This window comes from Lagopus leucura, unplaced genomic scaffold (assembly GCF_019238085.1).
Source record: "Lagopus leucura isolate 7727_CA_CO unplaced genomic scaffold, USGS_WTPT01 Super-Scaffold_100034, whole genome shotgun sequence".
Lineage (NCBI taxonomy): Eukaryota > Metazoa > Chordata > Aves > Galliformes > Phasianidae > Lagopus > Lagopus leucura.
The window spans coordinates 4638027-4661673 of NW_024962283.1; the positions used below are offsets into that span (position 1 = coordinate 4638027).

The 23647-nt window shown below is 43.8% G+C and overlaps 1 protein-coding gene across 1 annotated transcript in view; it reads right to left on the minus strand.

Moving 5' to 3' along the window:
- Positions 1–873: 873 nt before the first annotated feature.
- The window catches only part of CADM1 (cell adhesion molecule 1), a 156973-nt gene continuing 134199 nt past the window's right edge, over positions 874–23647 (minus strand). The window contains exons 9-13 of the mRNA XM_042882243.1: positions 17489–17521; positions 11742–11795; positions 9779–9859; positions 2932–3063; positions 874–2367 (exon numbers count right to left, since the gene is read on the minus strand). Of these exons, the coding sequence (XP_042738177.1) occupies positions 2249–2367; positions 2932–3063; positions 9779–9859; positions 11742–11795; positions 17489–17521 (419 nt within the window). The 3' untranslated portion in view covers positions 874–2248. The remainder of the gene's footprint in view (positions 2368–2931; positions 3064–9778; positions 9860–11741; positions 11796–17488; positions 17522–23647) is intronic.

The following is a 23647-nucleotide window of genomic DNA, read 5'->3' on the forward strand; positions in this document are numbered from 1 at the left end:
AGATGGATATGTATTTTTCTTACATTGTAACATCTTCCATGGACACCTTAAAACAGAACTGGCCTAAGGGGAAAAAATAAAAAGGCTGGGTGAATAAAGAACAAGGCTGTTTAGCATCAGTCGCGCTTCCTTCATTTGTAATTCTCCTTTAAACGTGTTTGTTCTTTCTTCACACTTAAAAATCCTAATGACCTAAAGCTGTACAAAGTAATACTCAACAATACATTTCAAACAGTGCACTGTATACTGAAGAAAAAATACATAAACCAATATACAACTAAAATTCGTAATTTCCTGTTTTTTTTTTTTTTTTTTTTTTTTTAATTATTATTATTATCATTCTGTTTTTTTCTTTTTCCAATGTGTGGGGCCGAAATTTTTGCAATCTACCTGAGACGGAAAACACCAATCAAAACACATGAACCTGAGACATGTCAACATTTTAAGTCAAAGTTACATCGGTAACACTGCACTACTGTACACTTCCAAAACAAAGATGGGCTGTCCAAAAACAGGATGCCAATTCTGTGACCGACGAGTAAAAAAGCTCCCCCACCCCCCCCGAACTCTACATGCTGAATGCTTCTCACCATGGTGTGGTTTGGCAATGGTGCTGAAGGCTCAGAAAAGAGCTGCGCTCGACGAAATTTGCTCAGGAGGGAAAAAAAAAAAAGCTATTCCTGTGAGTTTCTTCTTCTTGTATTAAGGGAAAAGACCGACTGCTACGGAACGGACTTGTTTGTTTTCATGCCATCCCATTCCCAACAGATCCTGCATTACAATGGTTCTGCCAAAAACAATTAAAAACAAACAAACAGAAAAAAAAAACAACAACAAACCACACGGAAAGATGACCCCCCCCCCCCCCAGCCCCCTAAAAAAAATCCACCTGACGCTAAGATTAATGTTACCCTTAAATAAATCAGCATACACGTTCCACATAAACACAGTAAAAAAAAAAAAGTACCTCTCTACATCCAAGGTAATTCACCAAATTCAGGTAGGATTCCCATAGCGCCTTCTTGTTGCGATTTGCTATCTGTCACCGATCTATAATCTACCTAAATTCTCCTTTTTACCTATGGCTTTAATAAGTCAGTTAGCACTGTAATTTTTTAACGCAAATTCCCACTTTTTATCCATCAGATCAAAACAAAACAAAATAAAAGGCAGTTGCACCTGTCCAGCCGCCCCAGGGCTCGGACCTGACACGGTGTGGGACGCAGCGATGGCTTTGGGGTTGGAGACACATGGGCCATCCCAGTGGGATGAGCACCCAACCCCACACCCACCCTGATGCCTTCCAAGCACCACACCAACGGAGGGGGACAGAACCACAGAGCTGCACACTCGCAGCCTTTGGCAATCTGGGAGGGCTTTTCCTGTGCTAGCAGATCGGGGAGAAGCCAGGACAGAGAGCAGTTTGCAACATTATCCGAGCAGAAATCCTGCCCTAAACCCTTTGTGGGGCAGATCCTGCACTCCAGAGCCGCCGGGGGCTGCAGGACACCTGGCTGGGAGCAGAGCCTGGGTGCGGATGGATGCACCGCGGACGGGCAGCACCTTTTCTGAGTTGCGGGCTATTTTCTAGTCTCCATCAATCTAAAGCATTTGGAACATGGGCAGCCACAAACAGGTTCTCGTTTGTTTGTTTATCCAAGCCTTTACGACAACAGAGAAAATGGAATATGGGTACAGCGAATTGCAAACTATGAAATCTAAAATGTGCTGGTTCTCCTCCGATGAAACCGAGTTTTGAACAGAAAACAGTGAAGATAAAAAGAAGGAAAAAACACCTTGAAAGAAACCAACCTATTCCAAGGGGTCCCAGCAGGCAACTCCAGAAACAGAGGACAAAAGGGGAAACAAAGAACCACAGAAACCTGAAGGGAACTAACGCACAGAAGCCCCTCTTCTTCCCAGCCTCCTCCCAAACCCAAACAAACAGAAATAAAACAAGGCACAGAATCTTCTGCAAATGACTTCACTAAACTAAACCCAAGCCAGACTTGGCCAAAAAAACAAAACCCAAACGAACTGAGGTGTCGAACAGCAGAGTGTACTTTACGAAGAATATTTTTACACAGCAAATCCCAGACCCTCCCAGTCTCACAGCTCTCCACCCATTTGCGTTTCTCTTTAAAAAAGACACAAGCTGGTTGCAACTTCCAATATCACTGTCTCTTTATCGTTTAAATAGGGCCAGTAACCGTCCACGGTTGGACACCTCATTAAAACCAAGGCTGTTCTAGATGAAGTACTCTTTCTTTTCTTCGGAGTTGTTTTGTCCTCCTTCTGCATTGATGATAGCTGTGTCTGCGTCGGCTGCATCGTCCGCTCCTTTGGCTTCATGAGTGAAATATGTACCTGCAAAGGAAGTGGTATGCTGTGTGACACGGCAAGAGCCAGCAACAAAGCCACGAGCAGGATGGGCAATCGACACCACCAGAAAGAAAGAGCCCGAGAGTAAGTCCCAGAGCACCACAAACCCCAGCACATGGAGCAGAGGTTTCCACAGTCCCGCCTGAGACAGCCCACCGCGCAACTCCTGTTCGCTTCCAACACTCAGAAGCTTTTCCAAATGCTCTCAGTGAAGCTGGTAAACATAAACCCCTCGGTGCAATCACAGGGGCTGGAGTGGTCACAGCACTGCATGTGGGCTCGGCCTCACAGACCCATCATGTTACAAAAAATCCACCTGGCACATACGCACCACCCCAGGTCAATGAGGTTTTGTAGCCAGACCTCCAAATTTCAGCTCTAACTTGTGTACCGAGCACACTCAGCACAGCACACTGGTTGCCTGCCACAGCTTTCCTCGTGTAAAAGAGAAGAGATGCTCTTCTAAAGCACCCAGAGGGCCAAAACACCACGCGGGAGCTGAAGCACGTGCCAAGTCCGTTCATTTTCCAGTTGCAGTCTTTGTCTTACCTTTATGTCTCGCAAAATATCGCCCTAAAATGATGAGCAGGCAAAGCATGGCAAATACAACCACGGCCACGACACCACCGACGACTGCATGGTCCACGCTCCTTATTGCCCCTTCCTCACCTGCACGAGAATCTGTTGAGATTAGAAGAGCAGTAAGAATTGGGGACTTACTACGAGACAACGTGAAGGTTTTGGTTGCAGCCGCCCTCCGGTTTGGAAAAGCCACCCTTCTGCTTTCCAAAGGAGAAGGGATAAAGCGTGGAGCTATCCAGACAGATGAGTTCAGGGTGAACTGATCTGGCCGATACCTCGCCAGGTGCCTCCCGCTACAAGCAGCAGCACTACCACTACTGGTGGACAGCTGGGACAGGGAAAGGAAGAGAAGAGATGTGGAATCATCGGTGGGCACGAGTTTTTGGAGGTTCCCCTAGCATACTCCCCAAACTCCAGTCTTCCTTACGGGCAGAGGGCACAGCAAGTAGCGGTACAATGTGGCAATGTGAATCGTTAGCTCTGGAGAGACATCATTAACAAGTGCCCCGGTGAAAACACTTTAACATCAGCCCAAAAAGAAACAATCAACCGAGCTCTGTAAATGCATCTACAGCCATCATCTCCCCCAATAAGAACTCAAAATTACATAATTAAGCATGACCTTTTCTGTTCATTACAGCTCACGACGTCCGGAGACACAAAACTCTTAATCCCGACTATAAAAACCTCTTCAAAAGCAGATAGTGAGCAATAATTGTGCATCGCCTCCAACTGCTTTATTTTATTTATTTAACTCCTCACCATGCAATTAGTTTTCTTTTATAAGCATCTCTCCCTTAGGATGCCATCACCGGGAGAGGAATGACTTATTTGGCTGAGGAACAACTCCAAAATGAACCCGGAATGAGCTATGGCCATGTAAAATGAATGTATAGCAGTGTAAACAATTTTAATTTAAGAACGCAGCTACATCAACCCTCGCTGCAATTCTAATGGCAACTGAGATTTATAACGTAGTAAAAAACAATTATTCTCCCGTTGATTAATACATTAACATTTTGGAATAGAAGCTAAACCATTGTCTCTCTTTTTTTTTTTTTTTATTGAGTCAAGCACGACACCTCCATTAAAATGATTTACTGGCCATACCTTACAATTTAAGCACAGCAGCAACAGAAACGGTAAAAATCTTTTAACTTTACATGATTTGTGAAGTCATATGTGAAGGATTTACCATTTAGATCTTTCACTACAAGAAGCACATGGCCTATAAATCTGCCCTGCGTGCAGCTGCCCAGGCACCTAAGAGAAATGCATTTTACCAGGAAGACTGAGAGTGCAAATTCAAGTCAATTTTTAAGAAAGATTTATCCCGGTCTCTCTCCAAAGAACAGAGCAAATCTCTGAAGCCTCCACCTCTAATAATATTTGAAGTTTATCGATCAAGCGTACAGATCCGTGACAGCTAAAGGTAATGGTGCTCTTTTGAGCTGAAACCTGATACAATGCTCTCAAGCAGGAGCCCAGGATTTACGCTCTCTATCGATATTTCCAATTCTGTTCTAAGATGAAGCACTAAGGGATGCAAGTAAATAACTCGTGACTGGGAGCGCTGTATAGCACGCTTTAATTAAAACAATTTAAGAAAAAACCTTGGAGTATTTCTTCAACTTTTCGAAGCAGCAGCTTTGGCACACGCAATGGTTTGATGCTGCCAGGCTCTGGTGCACGTTGGGGGATAAAACAAAGAACAGCCCACGAGCATCACGAAGGGAGAACCCCCTTCCAGGAACTCGCCTAATGAGCTCAACTCAACGGGACAAAGAAGACACTGCTGTAAACCATACGGCTTTTGTTTCCACACAACCCAAAGCCGGGTCACTTAGCAGTGGGAGGAGCAAGCCAGGATGCATCTTAAAGCCTGGTGTTCAGCAAAGAGAACACGTACCACGGGCCAGTTATTGCACAGGAATTCACTATCAGAATAAAAATGAGACCCAGAGAACCCAAACGCAAAAATTCTCCCTTACACTGTAATGCCAAAGTGCACTCAAAGGATAAAACTTAATTGTGAAGCCACCCAGAACACACTTCATTGGTGGAAAAGCCCTATGCACAGCTCTGTGAGAATTAACACATCTTGAACTGTCAGCAGCTCCACGTCCAAGGGGAAGTGCTGCCTTTGAGGTCAATGCTTCCCAGCTTTCTGGTGAAGACAAATAACAATAAGCATTTAGGGACGTGGTGAACGTCCTGGAGCCCCGACTGAAGGATTTCTACTTGCTGTGGCAAGCTGCCAGAACAAACCGCCTCTAAAAAAGGACATTTTTTCTTCCTTTTTCTTTTTTCTTTTTTTTTTTTTTTTAAATCATCCTCAGTAGGAACAAACTGTGTCGTAAGCACTTCCCAGCATTTGCTGCTTTGGCAAGAAGCAGGATATCCCTGCTCGCTGATGGGAATGATGCCCGGGGTGCTGCAGCACCATGCCAAGCAGACCACCCTGCTGGGGCAGGGATGCTGCTGCAACAGCGACCAGGTAAAACCAAAGCCTGGGGTGTGCTGGGGCCACTGCAGCTTCAGACAAGAATCACTGTGTCAGGTACATGGCTAAATACCTACTTCATCAAGGTTAGCTCTGAAGGATGTACCCAACCCCACAGTGGCTGCAAACCATGCAGTACCCAACCGTGCAGCTGCTGATGGTGCACTTCTGACTTTAAAGATATAATTATATTTACATATTAATTACCCAAGGAATGGCTCTTGGTGTCTAATTGTGAATGTGCTGGACAAAACAGGCAGGAGCTCTGTTTAAAAATAAATGCACCGCATTTAGAAGCACTACAACCCCTGCACTTACTGGAATTAACTCCTCTTCCTGTCCTTCCTACGTTGCATCGATTTGCTCTCTGAAGGAACCACTTGCAAATTAAAATAGCACAAAAATCAGATTTGTCAAAGCGGAAGCCCTCTCGCCAAATTGTGTCTCCTTTTTAAACAGGAAAGAAGGCACAAGGCAGTAGAAAGTCATCAGTCTGCATCTTCTAGGGCTCACAGGGGTTCCCACTGCCTTTACTTTGAGGTGCTGCCCAGCAGAAATAATCCCAGGTTGCAGATTATTTCGTACTGAATGAGCATCAGTAATGGATGCCACTCATTATTTCCTCGGTAACAAAGTGTTGAGACTTCAGAGTGGGGAATCATTCCCCAAATTTGTGCCAAGAAAGACAAACCTGACCTTAAAAACCAGAATCTGCTTTAAAATGCTGTCTCCGATTCACAAAAGCTATTCCCGCTTCATATCTATGATTAAAAAAAGAAATCACAACTTTATTACTGAAGAGGGAACAGACGAGATGGCAGGAACTGACAAAATGCCACATTATTTGCTAATCCTAATATGTTATTCTTCCTTAAGATTTGCTTTTCTCAGCACCAATTCAATTATAGATGCTACAAATCCTTCTGACATTTAATTCCCTCTTGTCAGAGAGTAGTAAATGTATACATGCAGAGCTTTCCCATTAAGATGTTAATATATATTGGAGCACGCTGGCCTTTAAATCCAATAGTCAGAATGTTTCTACGATGGCTTTGTTTTCTGTTTTGCTTCTGTTTTCTTAAGGTGGAAGGGGGGAGGGATGCAGGGAGGGATGGAAGGAGTCAGCACAGAGACACTGCTGCATGTTGGGGACAACATGCACAACTATTCTGCTACTCCACAGCTACGTTGCACCTCAGCTGGACCCCGTTTCAGAGGGTGGTGCTTTGATGTGATCCAAACAGGGCGGATTATATCAAAGCACCTTAAAGGAAAACTGCAGTGATAACGGCACCGTCTGCTTACGGTAAGTCAATATATGCAGGGAAAAAAATCAATTTTTTTTGTTTTAAACTACTGCGTTGAGAAGAGGACGACTGTGCCCTGCCATATTTTTACCTGATGTAGCAGCGAACTTCTCAGCATGAGATGCAGCACAATATACAGCAGCAGAGAGCACTGCAGTCCCATTTAAAATTGCGGCCGATAAACTTTGGGAGCTTTTAAACGAGGTTTTGTTCATTATTTTAACCAAGCGCCACTTTAATTGACAACAATAAATGACAGCGCTCCCAACGAGAGTCCTGAAGTTTTCCTTTAAACAGAAAGTGTGATTTGTTCAGACACTACACAGAGAAAGACATCTTGTGACTGGTTCCTACTCCACTCCACACTAACTCCCTTAGCATTAAATACACAGAGTCCTAAGCAAGCATCCAGCACTTGGCAGCACACCCATGGTGCTCTGCTCGCTTTTCTCCTGGCTTGAGGACAAACCCATGCAGGTGGCAAAACTGACACTCGTCAGCCCCAGTATCTGAGCATGGAAAGTGACTCAGGTAACAAGGAACCCATAGGAGACACTGATGTTGATTATGTCTCATATGAATATTCTCAGCTGAGATCCCTATTTTAAGCCAGACAAATCTTCGTTATGTGACTTACGGTTGGTAGGATTTTTTATTATTATTATTTTTTAAGTAAGTGTTAATAATAATCTCAAATTCTCTTAGCATTTTTGCAGTAGTAATTGCTTAAAAATAGATCACTTACTGCAGCCTCGGGAGCATGGGAAAAAAAAAAGCTGGCAGATTTTAATAGTAATATCCTCATAATGTGGGTCAAGCTCTTACAGCAAGGTTTAGCTTACGGAAAGCTTTTCTCCTCCCAGCTACTCAATGAATAGGCTCCAATCAATTCTGGTTTTAATGAGGCTTTGAGATATGCATATTTATATATACACACATATACGCATATATGTATGTATACGCCAGCTCTTCTTTTTAAGTGATAGCATCTCAAGATTAAAAGAAAGGACCAAATTGGACCTGACTGACTTTACTAGCTGGTTTTTAATTACATATCAATCACATCTGAGTTAAAAGCTTCAGAGCTATTAGGAACAAATCATTTTATTTAGCTGAAAAACTCCAGAGCAACTTCACGCCAGTCCTCACTTTCTGGTACTGCTTTTACCTTGAGCAGCATGGCTCACTGTTTTACCCCACATTGCTCCAGCACTGCTTCTGATTAAGGCTCCATTCTTTAAATACCAGAGACATGAAATAACCAAAGCTTTAGGAGATATTACCCGTCATGGAATCACAAAGGCTGGAAAAGACTTGTAAGGTCATCCGGTCCAACCATCCACCTACCGCCACTATTGCCACACGTCCCCCAGTACTGCACCTAGCCCTTCCTTAAACACCTCTGGGGACAGTGACTCCACCACTTCCTCAGCCAATTCTGGCTGAGTTCTGATCTACAGCTCCACTTTGTGACATCTGAACAGCTCTGAACTTTTTTTCTGCAGCCATTTGTGCTATTAAAGCAGAAAACGGATGGAGTTCTTTTCACAAGCACGTAGCACAGATAGGAATTCTGGCATATTTTGACTTATTCCTGCACTCACACAAAAATTTCTCTTTTATTTCTTGGTGAAAATTAATTTCAAGCTGTGGACACTGGAGATCATGGGTTTAATTTGTGTGCACACACGTATACGTAAACACAGCGGCTCCACTGACAGCTACCCTGCTTCCGAGATGCAATAAATGCATTGTGATGGGGAAAACCTAAATCCACTTCTTTCAAGAGTTCCCAACTCATCAACCTTTTTTTCCTCTTCTTAAAGTTTTGCCTGTTATGCAGTTAAAACACCAAAATGATGCAAATCTCCACACTTCCCTCATGGTCATGAGTTAGGTGCAATGACTTTACCTTGCTGGATGAGCCAACTATTCCCCTTTCCTAAGAGGTCAGAAACCAGGTTGGTGCTGACATTTTCCCACTGGCTGCTCTTTTGACAAATTGCTGGTGAATCCTTTTGGAGAACCACGTTTTTGACATCAAGGAACATCACTAAAACGTGGGGCAGCCGTTGGGGTGTCGGTGGGCAGAGCAGGGAGAACAGGGTGTCTTCAGTTCAGAACCACTGGAAAATAATCATCAGTGCTCATCTACCAGCTGGGAGATAGTAATCACTGCCTGCACAGCAGGATGAGCAATAATATTATTCATTGCTATAGTCCAGCATTAAGTGTGCTGCTCCTACCCCTACTCTAATTTATTGATGGACTGTTAAAGAGTAGTGTCAACCTGTTCGTCGTATCGTAATTGAATTTGGTCTAATTTAAGCTGGAGAAATTCAAGGAGTTCATCCTTCTTCAATCAATAAGCTTCTCTTCAGTGACCCATTTTAAGCTCGCTTCATAAAAAAGAATGCATTTTGTTTTAATAAATTTAATCACTATGACAGCTGCTCAATGTTTATTGGTTGTTTCTTCAGACTTCCCTCCGCTAGAAAATGGAGCGACACTTACAATCAATAGTAATTGATTAATCAGCAACCCCTTGAACAAAGGTGCTAATCAGGTTTTGATTAGTTAATCAAACCAGATGTAAAGGCTACACGGGTCTTTCTTGATTGTTCAGTGTTTTACAAGATGTGTATCAACACTGCTGAGACAAACAAGAAGACCATAATGCACCTGAGGGGCCCGAAAATACAGATGTACGGAATTAGATTAATTGGATTACTGCAATCATCACACACAGCAGCATATATATTTATGTGCGTGCGTACGTATATACACACACCAATACAAAGCAGTTTAGACTCGTCACTCACAGCACTGCAGGAATTGTCTCTGTAACACTACAGGGCTGAAAAAACGCTGCAGTAGAATCAGAAGTCAATCTGTGCTGCGGAAGTGTGAGACAAACGCCTCTGTCCCGTACATCCTACGTTAGGAGCACAGCTCTGAGAGGCACAGACACACACAAGTGAACGCGGCACTGGGAACTAGCTACCTGGATGCAAGGCAATAGATGCATTACTTATTTGTACAGTTGGCAGAGCCTCCGTTGAAGCATTTAGCAGGACGCCAGTACCTGAAACGAACAGCACACTGAGCAAACACTGCAGCGGGAGCAGCACATTCAGTTTATACCACATTTCAACAGCCCGGCGGGCTGAGCACACACCTCTGCGGGATGGGCTTCGGCTCAGCACTCACCTGTGCTGCCCTCTGAGCTGCAGCCACCAATCCAAAACGGGATCCTATGTCATTTTCTCGGGAATCTGGGCATGAGTTATGTGATGGAAGGCAGAGACTTGGTCAGAGCAGCGAGCAGGGCTGGGCTGCCGCTCTGTTTTCCAGTAATATTGGTATGTTTGACTTGGGAGAGCCATCCTTTGGTTATACACAAATAACTTAAGATTGCAACGAGCAAAAAAAAACACCCAAGTTCTTGGGGGAAAAAAACCATCAGCAGTCAAAATTGATGCTCCAAAATGGGTGCCTGTTAGTGCACAAAGGTGCTCGCTCACCTGCTTGCTGCTCGCACTGCATTGTGAGAAGCCCATGGGAAATACGGACTTAAATTTCAAATTGACAAAAAGAACAAAAATATGAAGCGTATCAGCAGTCAACACATCCACAGCTCTCTGAGAAAAGTGGATGTGTCACTGCAAAGTGAGTGCATGAGTGAATGAGGGCACAGGGAGGGTATGGCAGAGACAGGCAGCGCAGACCCAACTTGTGCTGCAGCCAAAGGGAGGCAGTGCTGCTAGCAGACACCCATTTTGAGGAATTCCTCTGTTGATTTAATTCCCATCCTTCTGTTTGTTCACCAAAATATGTTTTCTTTAAGGAAAAAAAAAAAAAAAGAAAAAAAAGAAAAAATAAAGAAAAAAAAAAAAGAGTATCAGAGCAAAACAGTTATTTTCCACCCACACAGTGATATTTAACAGACACCTAGTGCTTCTTACCTATGAGATCTGGCCCAGGCCTGCAATAATAATTATTAGTATTGCTCAGGTGTTAGAATACATATCGAGTTAATCAATCATTTCTAACCTCTTGGCCAAAGCATCCTTATAGTGGCTTACAGGAAGAGAAGCTGTTAGTTTCATTGAAGAACAGCATTTTATGGAAAAAGACTGAGGTCTCAGGGTTTTGGTACCCAGCGTTAGGTTTTTAAACTGCAGAACAACACAGTGGTGGACCAAAGCCAACCGGTGCACCTCATGGTAGAGACCTGCTGGGATGGGGACCAGGCACCGGTGCTTTCTGTGCTCCACCGCTTCCCAGAGGACAGCCTGCCAAACCATGGAGATTAGAGGTTCAGACTGTGCTAGGGTGCTCATTTTGCATATACCCGTTGCCCCAGGTCACCCACTGAGAATGCTTTTGCTTATTCGTTAAGAATTTGCAAGGATCAACCATAAAGATGCATCCATGCAGCTTTCAGTTGCCTGTGGGTTAAAAAAAAAAAAAGGTTTGAATTGTTGGCTTTGTCTTTGCTGATGAAACCAGGACCTCCTCTTGATTCCCAATCTGACACTCCCCTTCCAAGAAATGAGCGGGCAGCCTCCATTTAGTGCCGGCTGCACTTTGCAAAGACAGTTTCACACATTACAGCAGAGTTGAGTGTTTTCCAAACATTAAATTCCAACTCAACAGGCCTCCAAATTAGCATTCGAAAAGCTCCTGCATGCCACAGAGGGCAGCGGGCCTGGCAGCCAGCCCCAAAGGTGACCCCGTGTTCCTCCCATCCCCTTTTCACTCCTTTCACAAAATGGTGCCAATGCCAAAAAATAGGGAGGGAAAACCCAACAGACAGCAGCGTGCTTCTGATCTGTGGGACTCCGTGTGCCATTAATTGCTACACCACAGCGACTATACAATGCAAAATGGCCAAGACGCAGAAATCAACGTGGAACCGGTATCTAGTGTAGAACAGCAGTGCTTTACCTAGTGCTAGCCCTTACCTGAGAGATCCCCATAGTCCAGCTCCTCTGCGGAATTTGGCAACTGAGTAAAGCCTTACAAGCAAAAACAAACTCATTTTTCTTTGTATTCCTCAAGTGACAATAAACAACACACTTAAGAACCGAGGGTGAATTTCTTGGGGAGGGGAAACAAATGAGTCAATCACTTGCCATCTTCTGCTGGTCTGAGCAGAGTAAGTAACTTGTATTTCGGGATTCCAATCATTTACTTTATTACTGACAGACTGGCAGAAACATTCCTCAGTCTACACTGTTAACACATGGAACATGGAGGTGAACCAAAGTCACTCATTCATAACAGCATGCAGAAACCCCCAGACTCAGCCTTTGACTCATCAAATAGGGGCAAATTCCCAATTAATTCTGGTTTGATTTGGGTTACGTGAACGTTTTGATGTCAATTTTTCTTCCAATTTTCCACTGAAATTCAGTGGGTTTGGGCAACGTTGACAAGTACGGAAATTTATGAATTCAAGAATATTGTGGAGCACATTTCAAAACTGAAAGGCATCGTAGATGCAGACTGCAGGCTGTACCTTCTGTTAAAAATAATAAAAAAAAAAGGACAAAAATATTTTAGTCTCCCAGTTTTAATGCATTTCTGGGGGAAAAAAAAGCATCTATCCTCAAAGCTGATCAAGACAAACTCTTGTGACCACAAACTATCAGCACTGGAACAATTCCAGCATGAGCTGACCAAACCCGGATGCTTTTAGTGAGACTGAACGCAGCAGAAGGAGGGTGAGCTCTCAACAACCACTGGGTGCCTTGACATGTGCTCCGTACTCACCCATGTTCTGCAAAATGGGTCCAGTGAACGCTAATGGGTGCTGCTTTGAGTTCTGGTTTTACTTGTGGTATGGGATAACCTTGTTCAAGAGCAAGGCAAATGCCTCGTGGAGCTTTAATACGCTCCTGGAAAATGCTGGAGGAAGTTATTTGTGCTTCTAGGGGCTTTGGAGCCTGGAGGAGCAGCAATCCTCCATCCCCACCTCTTTCTTACACGTGGAGAAGGAGTGAGCAACAGTGGCTCAAGATGGATTTTTGCAGGGCAAAGGCTTCCTTGTAAAAAACAAAGGTGTTAATATTGTACACTCAATGTGAACACTTGTGCCCTGTTGGAAAGCTACAAGCAATACATATAGCTCATTAAAAGAGACATCCTTCTTTAGCAATAGAGTTTAAAGTATATCATCTTGAAGCTATAGCCTGAATGATCTTCTAAAGAGGGAAGCCGCTCAGATTAATGGCAAGAAATTCGGTTTTGCAACGCTGCTGAATTCCAGGGAGCCCCCTGCTTTTACTATAATCTATAAAAATAATCGGAGTGGAGCACAGAAGCACTGGACATGCAAACCTGTGCTCTGAGCAAGAGCCATGCAGCTCTTCTGCCTTCAGAACTGCTCCTGTGTATTCTTCCCTCTCGCTTACAGGGAACTACGTTTCCTCTGTAATAGAAAAACAAGGGCAACGTTCCATTTTTAATGAAGCAAAAGAAGACGTAAACATTTGGCAGTTCGGTTTCTACCTGCACCTGAAACTGCCACCAAACGGTATCAGAACGCTCCATAGGGGATTTCAGACCTGTGGTAAATCACTTCTTGATTTTCCTCCTTAAAACTTTCACATCCATGATTAAAGTCCTTTATTTCCTCTTCTGATCAGGACGCACTTGGCGTCCGCTGCTGCTTCTTTTAGACAGACTTTCCTGATGAAGAACACATCTGAAAAAGGTGCAACCTGAGAGCTGGGTTGTATCTCCTGCAGCCTGGTGCAAGTGTCAGGCCAATTAAATGGACATTTTTTGGCAGGCTTATTGAGAACGCAATGCTTTGTCCTTCTTCACGGGGTACCTCTGATTTTTAAGCAAAATCTAAGTTCTCCTTTGTATCAAACTGTAAATAACCAATTCCAGATTCTGTTTCATGTGGAGAATTTTACGAGACTGAAGAGGAATCTTAACATGCGCGTGGATCTTTGTGATGTTTTATTCAATTGCCCCAAGGATTAGGTCTGTATTTAGAAACCTATTTACTCTCAGTTGCACTTTTAAGTAGGGCATTTTTAAAAAGGAAGGCAAAAAAAGGGGGTTGGACAGCCAGAGCTGCTTGATAACGCTCACGCAGAAAGCACTGGGGCTTTATTTTTTCCTTGTATGCTGTTTAATCTGGCAAGATGTGCAAACTGAGGAGAGCTCTGGCATGGCTGAGCTTTTGGCTGCAGCTTCAGACAAGCCAAACTCATTTCAGAGACTGAGCATAACTGGAAAAAGCAACAAGAGCTTAACACAGCAGTGTTAAATATTCCCATTCAAAACCTTGCTGAGACCAAAAATTCATACGGGCCTTCAGGGAAGTATTTTCATCTCAGAAAATAATTTATCTGCTCTGTTTTGGACAATGTGTTTTCTTGCCACTCCTCACTCACATCCGGGATCTTCTCACAATGCTACCCTACACTCCAGACTTCGTGCTCTGCCTGCATCAGGAAAGACTTTTTTTCACCCTATCTTCTCATTAATTAGTTTCTGCAGACGTTCTGCCTGTGCTCTGGGTGCAGCACACACAGGTGCCCCAGTACCTGCCATGCACATAGGGAGCACAGCTCACTGCAATGGGCATTGGCTGCATTCTTCAAAAATCACAAAGAAGTTCGTTAAAGCTCTTTGCCTATAATAGCATGGGGTCAAAACTCGAGGGGAAAAAATGCAACATGTGTTACTTTTGCTGTAGCAAAAGAACACGGTGTACGAGGTCATGGCTGTTTATAGGCACTCTACTGGTACAGGAGGCAAAAAGAGAGCTGGGGAATCTCACACAAAACAGGGCAGCAACCTCAGAGGGCTGAGCTCCACAGCCTGCAAAGGAGGAATCACGTCTGGGAAGCAGCAAATCTGCATTAGGACCTTTGGAGGGGAGCGGGACAGGAGGGAAGAAAGGAAACGTTAAAAAAAAAAAAAAAAAAAAAAAAAAAAAGAACAAAAACCCAACAATAACTGATTTTCCAAATTCAGGGCTGGCAGACTTCCAGAGCTACTGCCACACCAATGCCTGCCCTCGATTTGCCTGCATGTAGGCTGGGAGCTGCGAATTCGTGGTGCGCCGGTGCGTCAGCCCACTGGCACCCTGACACGTGAAGTGCAAAAGAGAAGGGAAGGAGGGTTTACGCTCAGTAACCCCGTGTAGTGCAGTGCAGCAGAAGCACAAGCCTTCCTGCCGGCCATGACCATGCTGTTATTGGAGTTCTGGCAATGAACAGTGCAGAGAAAGGAGAAAGTGCATCAGAAAATTTACAGTTAAGCTCTCATTTTCAAACAGAAGAAGAGTTAACAATGTTCGTGCTTTTAAGTCACTCATGCATTGCTGCTGTTAACTCCATTCCATCAGAGAACAGGAATGGCAGGGGTTTTGCTACCGCTTTCACATGCATACACATACAGGACTCCTTTTCCCCCCAGTCCTCTAGGATACACTCCAAAAAATGAAACGACTCAAAATTCCTTTCCCAGATTGAAGTATTGTGCTGGTTCCATACTACCCTTACATTTCATTTTCTTTTCTATCAATCTTTCTGGGTTTGGTTGTTAGACTTTTTTTTGTTGTTGTTGTTGTTGATTTTTTCTTCCCCCAATTCATTTGAAATTGTTTTTGGAGAAAATCCATTTGGCTTTAGTTCATGCCCATGCATTTCTAGTCATTCACATACATGCTCACTCCGATTGGACATTGGTAAGAACAAATGGCCAACGTACATAAACACCTGGTATACCCATACACACTCCAGCAACACAAGCTTGGAAAGAAATCCCAGAGTCTTCGCAGGAAAAGAACCCAAGGAGGCAAAGGCAGTGAAGTTTAGTACAAAACAGGTTAGATTTTTAAGGCAGGAAAGTTTGCCAGAGCTAACTTGCTTCGGGTTGCTTGTCATTTCAGTTGTCAGTCTCATACAGAAGCAGTCCTTCCTCGTAGAGGTTATTTGAAGAAGGGCTCTGACCTTCTTCAAATAAAAAGCATTATTTATATGGCTATGACAAGTAAGAGATGAAAGCCACCAGGATTTGTGCTTAAGAACCAGGTGGGCACTCTGGTGGGGAGCACTTTGCTCTGGCAGCCCCTGCCCCACGCCAGGTCTGTGCTCAGTGCATGGTGATGGCCAAAAGCTGATGGCAAAACCCAATGCACAGCCCCAAGGGCAGAAGAGTCAATGAAGTAACACTCACCGAGTGCTTATGTACACCAGCCACCATTAATTCCTATCGTTGTGGAAAACAGTCCCACCTACACGAAAAGTGCTAAATGGTTAACCTGTGTTTTCCTGCGATTTTATTCATATTTTATCATCAATTACCAAGAGCTACCAAGTTCTTCTTTTAAGCTGTTACTTAATTAAACCATACTCATTGTCTTTTTCAATGCCTCCAAAAGCCTTGAAGGCTTTTCCCCTAGGGTAATGATGGGGTGATTAACGTTTTGCCTTCATCTGACCTTCATGGGCCTTAGGGTAGCACGTGATGAGATGTCACTTGGGACTCCTATTACCTTGCTATGACTTCCATGGCTGTAGCTACAAACTCGTGATGTCGAACCCCAACATTAAAAACAACTGGGAGATCAGCAAACGTACAGAAAACAGAAGTAAGCTTGAATGCTTTCGTTTTTTACATAAGGTGGAAAAATGCACCCATGTAGGCAAGCTATTTGGAACAAAAACTGCTTTTCCCTCAATTTGATGTGGGGCACCACTATGATTACTACTTAGACTCAGCTCTACTCAGTCCTCCATCCACACAATAGTGCCCAAGATCTGTCTTGTTGGGAGGAGGCAAGAAGATAAAGTTGTTCAGCACCACAGACTTTTGGCTTCCACCATTTCACGTGAGCAACAGAAACAGTCGATTTGCGAACGATAAGAAAACAGCAAACACAAATATGGTTCAGTCAATTAAAATCGTCAGAGGTTTTGATTCTTCAGCTGAAAAGCGAGCTTGTGCCAAAAAACTGTATGCTCAACTTTCAGTCTGAAGTGACTGTTTAGGCTTACTTTGAAAATGTAGGAAGCTAAGGAAGCTGTCAAGCTGTTAGCTAGACTTCCCTGAGCAGATGAGAAGGGTTAGTTTGCTAGACTGCTATGCTGATAAGAAAGTGTTGCTATTTGTTTGTAAAATTTCCTTCTGCAGTGTAATAACGAAAACTTCCCTCCTGATCTCTGAGGTGAGGGGCTCAGCTGCCGAGCACCCGCAGAACTTCAAGCATGGTGCTCAGCTTGGGTGCAGCTCCTGGAGGCCATTTCTTATGGACTTGAAATAGAAGAAAAATGCCGAAAATTTCACGCATGGCTTAAAAAAATAATTTCAGTTCCTATTTTCTCAAGCCAGGTTTCATTTTAGAGTCCAAAACGATGACCTCAGTAATCAAGAGTACTGAAAAAAGGTCACTTGCTCCCTCTGTGCCCCTCTTTCACGTGTGTCATTTCTACTGCGTTTGGGAATCAGTGCTGGCCTGGAACCGGGACAACTGGTTATGAAACTCACAACTGAAATGACAAGACTAGACAGACTTTCAAGCCTTAAAAACGATGAGATATTTATGAGATCAGTTCACTTGAAACGTGGTTTTCCCTTGAAGACTGCATTTTCTTTTTTTTTTTTCTTTTTCCTTCCCCTTCCCAGGCTTGTCTTGCCACTCAGCAGTGCTGAGAAATAAGATAAACAGGAATGTGATACCAACCGTGAACTGCTGGTTCTGTCGTCGCCGTTGTGTCTACACACGGGAACAGAGGATTGGAGGAAGGGAAGAAACAGGAGGAACAGCATGCAAAAAAAGGGAAAATGGAAAAAATGGAACAGATAATATATGAGCAAGCTTTCAAAGAACATTGCGTGACAAGCAATAATAAAATGAAAGGCAAAAAGCATTTGAAGTGAGTTGCACTGTTTAGAAGACATGCCTCGAGTTCAAAAGCTATGAGCCTGAGGAAAACAGTAAATTTGTCTTATTTTTTTTTTCCTGGACCTTGCCAGAACAATTACTGGTGGTTGCAAAGTCAGGGGAACATGAGATGGGGAGAACACCAACACCAACTCTTCTGTTGGTAAGTACCAAAACAGAAGCTCAGGAGCAGCACACAGAGTTAACACTTGGAATACAGATTATATGCATTCAAACGTTGCCTGCCCCAAAATCCCCCCTCCAGCCTCCAAGTCTGGGCACCCAGTGGGGGCAGAGAATGCTTCAGTTTCTTCTCCTCCTCCACCCAACGCAGGGCACTTCCAAGCATCCTAAAAACCCCTGAGTCCAGGCCATATTTACAGCTGGCAAACAAAAAGAATCTCATAGCACACTACACGTGTACATGGCCTCTTTGCATTGGATCAGAGGCAGCACCCTTTCAGTGCAAAGCATGCTGTCCCGGAATGCAGGTAGATAGCACCCATTCCTATACTGTGAAACACATTCTGGAGTTGACTTTAACTGGGTCACAACCTGCAATGATCATTTTTACTGTGGTTAAGAGATTCTTATGCTATAATACATTTAAGCTTTTTGGTGGTTGTTAGTCTGAAGCTTACTTTACTCCACTGACATTGCAAGTCATGGGAAATGTCTTGGAAGTGCTACCTTGCCAACTGGGTTTCATCTCTTCATAGGTGTTTGAAATGTACAATTTTAGAGACTGACCCAAATTCAGAAGATTTTCTAGAGAACTCCATCCTGACAGTGCCCTGTGTTATTTCAGATACCACTGTGTCTAAATCACATTTCAGTCACGTTATCTGGAGTCCTGGCTTATTTAGTTACCTTGTAACTCAGTTTTCATCTAGTCCTACACATTCTCCTCTTCTTTGATGGAACGTACACAGACAGACCTGTTGGCTGCTTGCTTTAAAGGGATGATTCTTCAGGACATAACCAGAACCTTGCAAATACCTACCAAGCCAACAGTAAAACCCAGATGTGGTCATCCACAGCAAAGATGGGGCTTCACAGGACTCCACTTGGTTTGATGCAGGCAACGTTTAAATGAACAAAATCATGTAGACAAGCACTCTACCACGTGTGTTTCTGTGAACTAGCCTGGAACTTCAGTTTTGTACCAACAACAGACAATTCACATCGGCATTTCCCCTAATTAACATGCTGTCTGGAGAACCCTGGGAAGGGCAGCCTTCCTGCACATTCAGAAGCAGCAGTGGAAAAATGAGGACTCGTTCCTTTTTTAACTTAGCTGAGGACAGCCCTAGTCTGGTTTTCTGAAGCACCAGTGAGGACAAGAGTCATACAAGGTATACACAATGCTCACAGATACAAGGTCTACATGCTTTAATTATCAGAGCAAAACAAATAAACCCTGCACAATTTAACAAACTACACCAAGATTTGCATAACAGATTATCAAGCTGTCATTAGCCTGTTTCCACTGCCAACATAGACTGTTCTCATCTTGGCAATCAAATCTAACACACACTTAAATATGCTAGCACTTGTTCTCCTGCTGGGAACTCTGGTGGAGGCTGCAAGGGAAGCCTTCCAAAGTACAGATGAGAACAAGAGTGGGATTCTTCCTTGTTTTCGAGTTGCAATCCCCAAATAATGCCTCATTTTAACCAAGCAAATGGTGAAGGGGAAAATGGTGGTGAAGGTGAAGGGGGAAGTTGCGTTTAGAAAGGATTATAAAACTGAGTATTAATTCCTGAGATAGCATCTTGGCATCTATAAATAGTCTCAATTTACTGTCTTCCTGAAACAAAAAGGTTACGTCAGTTTTTACACTTAATAGAAAATCTGCTGAAAGCAAACTTGTGTTCACGTGCTGGAAGAGATATTAGTCAAGAAGGAGTGCAAAGTGGACAGTGCATCTCGCTTCCCCATCTGGGGACAGAGACCAACAGGTTACAAAAAATAAAGTTCTCAAGCAGTTGTAAGTGCGAACAAATATCCAAGTCAAACAAGATGTTGGCTGCAGCTGGAATGACAAAGTTATGATTAGCAAATGGTTTGGATGATTGCAATAGGGAACACAGACCAGATAAAGTTTAGCATGAGTTGTCTGATGTCCATTTCAATCCCAGAGTCTTCTTTAAGAAGGACTGCACATACACAGTGCTCCAAAGGAATAATCTCACGTTAAAACAAAGCAAATACCCCCCAACACACACACGCTACTACAGGGGTTGCATTGCAAAGGAGAGAAAAATTGTCATTGTTGCTTTGGTATGAAATTAATGAATACACACAAATCTGTGCGTGCGCCAAGCTCCACCGCTGCTCTGCCTTATGTGAGAAGGAACGTTCCAGACCCTGCAGTGCTGCTGCTAAGACAGCCCTGAATTTTAAGACAGATAGGCTAACCTGAGACCAGCTTTTTCAAATTCAAGTTACGTGCCATTCACCGTTACTTCATTTTCAAGAATAGCCATCTTTATGTGCCAGACCAGACATACAGACCTCTGCAGATCAGACTTCTGCCCCACACCGTGGATAAAAAACCATCTCCCCTCTCCTCCTCTGACATGGAGTGACAACAACGTATGCGGTGCGATTCTGACTTTGCTGAGCTTTAGCAAAGCCAGCCCCAAACTGACAGGTGTGAACTGCACAAAGGTGATGCTTATCATTTCAAATGAGCTGGTGCTGCACGAGGGCTGCTTTACAAGACGTGGCAAAGCAAAGCAGAGAGGATGAAGAAAAGCAGAGAGACAAAGAGGCTCCATCCACTTAAGCACTTTTCACCTTAAGGTAAAGATGACACGGACAAGGCTTCTTTTCCTGATTTCTACCAGGAAGACTCAACAAAATTTGCTGTACGAAGAGTAAAAACAACAGAACAGTCCTTTAAATCTGCCAGTACAGAAATTCATTAGAGGACTGAATCATAATTACACAGGTAACCCAAGAAAGGAACTGTGGGCCTCCACAAAGCTCTGCGTTTCTCTTCTTAATGACCTCTTTTTAGTATTGGCACTAAGAACAGATTCCACCATGGCCAGACCCTGAGTGAATGAAGACAGTAACATACATTGTGCTGTGATACGGATGGAGTCATCTGCCAAATAAGAACACTCAAGCATGATCCAACTTTTAGGCACTCACCGCTTTGTTAAGGGCTGTGCAGCCGCACACACACACACATAGAGATGCACACATTCATAAAATTACTGCATGAAGGCATCTGGGCAACATTTAGTTGAGTTATGAGCTCCACTGTTATGCCTTCTCATTTTTTCAAATGGATTCTCTCCAACTTACAACTGTTCACTGAGTGTGACAGACTGGACCCTTTCAACCAGCCCATAATTAGTCCACAGCCTCCAACACAATGAGGGAAATTAAAATCCTCGCAGCAAAATTGAATTCACAAAACTTGAAGGCTTATTTGCTTTCTTCCGTGAGAACCGTAGTGCTACAGCCTAAAGCACGCTGCTATTGCAAAGAGCATCACAGCAGCACCGACCCAAAGTAATGGCAGAATGCACCTTTCATACAGAACTCTTATTAAAAATCTTCAAGAGGCATTAACAATTACAGGGACCCACTCAATGCAGTGCTTTTTAAATTGATTCCTTAACCAAATGCAGGCTGAGCACCCACTTGCAGAGCACTCATCCTTTCTGATTTTCTATGCTGTTCCACATTGAGTGACCAGGATTTTTTCACATTCCCGTTTTCACAGCAGTATCACAAGATTCCTGCTTCATTTCAAAGCTTTCAGGCAAGTGAAAACAAACAAACCTATGCAAACCTTCGGAATGATTGCCAACCCCTGTTAAATGCTAACAGCCATATTGTAGTTCAGTCACACTGTGGGACGGTGAGGGGCAAAAGAAGCCCCAGATCATCCCCCAGTGTGCAAACCCACAGCGAATCCTTCCCATCTCCAACACTCCTCTGAAGGATGGATGAAAACCTACTTTGTGGTACGATCCTATATGAAGAGCCTCTGTAAAGCAATTTCAGCTTGTGCTGAAAGCATTTGTGCACGGGCATGTTGCAATGCACCCCAGAGACAGTTTGATTTGCAGACCAGATGTTTCACAAAAATAATCACAATCTGTATGGAAGCTGTGTGTGACAAGAACAAAAATACTCCTAAATTAGTGCTGCAGCTCAGACTACGCCTTTGCACGTCTTCCGTCGAGATCTACAAGGGTTTGGTTCTTATTTCAATCCCTGAATGCAGCGTAAGGGAAAACCACACCTAGACACCATTTTGGGGGAAGGCCAACACCGGTTCTGTGGGAACTGCAAGTGCCTGTGTGCAGACTGCTGCAGCCACACAAAGGCTGTGCAAACACCTCCACCAAGAACCAAGACAAGCAACCATACCTGATGAGGTATCAAGCCTGAGAAGTGTGTGGGTACTTTAGGAATCCCCACGTTGCCTCTTCACCTTCCACCAACTCACTGCAAGGTAACTGGTGCAAAGAATGACTTCTTGCATTCTTCCCACCCGCCCTCTTTTCGGATTGCTGTTGGAATAAATCCTACCCAGCAGCTTTTCTTCCACGCAGCCAACAATAATCAGAAACAAACAAACAAACAAACAAACAACTTCTGCTGAGGATTAAATCGGCCTGTTCCACATTTTAGGGAGGCTTTGTGCATGTGACCGCATGGTGTGAAAACGCATCGCGTCGTTTCCCTCTCAATATTTTCAGATATCTACACATTATTATTTCTTAGGTCACTGAAATGGGACAAAACCACCTGTTCTGCAAGGATCATACAGAGCTGGCATCTCCAGAGCTCTTGCCCAGCAGGGACAAAGCAACCTCTGCCCCCATTCACAGCCACAGGGCAATGCATGGCCCCTCAGGGAGAAGGGAGAGCTCAGCCAGCCCCTTTACTGCACATCCTAAGGGATTTTGTTTTAACATAGTGTTTTAAACTGCACTATGGACATGTAATAATTGTGAAACCTGCCAGCTTGGCACTGCTGCAAGGTGAACAGCCGGGGTTTTGCAACATCAGCAGCACCCAGTGCAAGGCTTGAAACAGTGGTGACGTGCATATGTTGCACCTCCAGGTCTCTAGTGAAACATTTGCCAAGACACCTGCAAGATTTACATGCGAAGTGTGATAAATGCACATCTGTATGTACAGGTAATTCTGTAGATCCTGGGCTATGGAGGTGCATGTGCTAAGCAAGTCCAGAAGGCAGCAGAACAATGCTGGAAATAGCAAGCTGAAGCACTCCATTCTACGTTCTGCCCAAAGATGAGGGCTTTGCTATTATTAAGAACCTTTATCTCCCAGGAAACAACAGCTGTCCAATACCAGCATTTCAAGTAACGTCTGTAGGGCTAATTCAAATTATGCGGTTTGCTCTGCTGTATCATATTGTACATCTTAATGAACAAAGCCACAAGGACAATTTGGACTGATAAAAAAAAGGGCCTGCCAGCGATAACAGCTGAAACACCAAAGGATGGTCAGAATATCAATGCAGTTGGAGGATATACTAAAAAGATCAAACTGTCACACAAGAAATCTTTTCAAGCACCTACACTGAAGCAAAGCAACAGTGGCAGAGGAAAAGCTTTAAAGGTCGTGCTGTTTTGGAAACTTCACCACTGTTCTGCTTTCCTTTCTCCTGGAAAAAAGAAGTATGTTAGCTTTGCAAAGTTTAGCTGTGATCTTCCCCCAAAACCTCCACGCTGTAAAACCACTTTATCAGCTCAGCATGCCTTTGTAGGTCAAGTCTACAGCAGTGCTGAGATGGGATTTTGATTTGTCCAGCAGGAGCAGCTGCTAAATGGACCCTGTGCTCTACACAGGGACCTCAGGGGGCTGGGGAGGGATTCTGGGCACAGCAGGGAGCTCACTGAACCCAAGGGCTGGGGAATAACGACCACATTACACCACATACCTACATACTGCATTACCTGT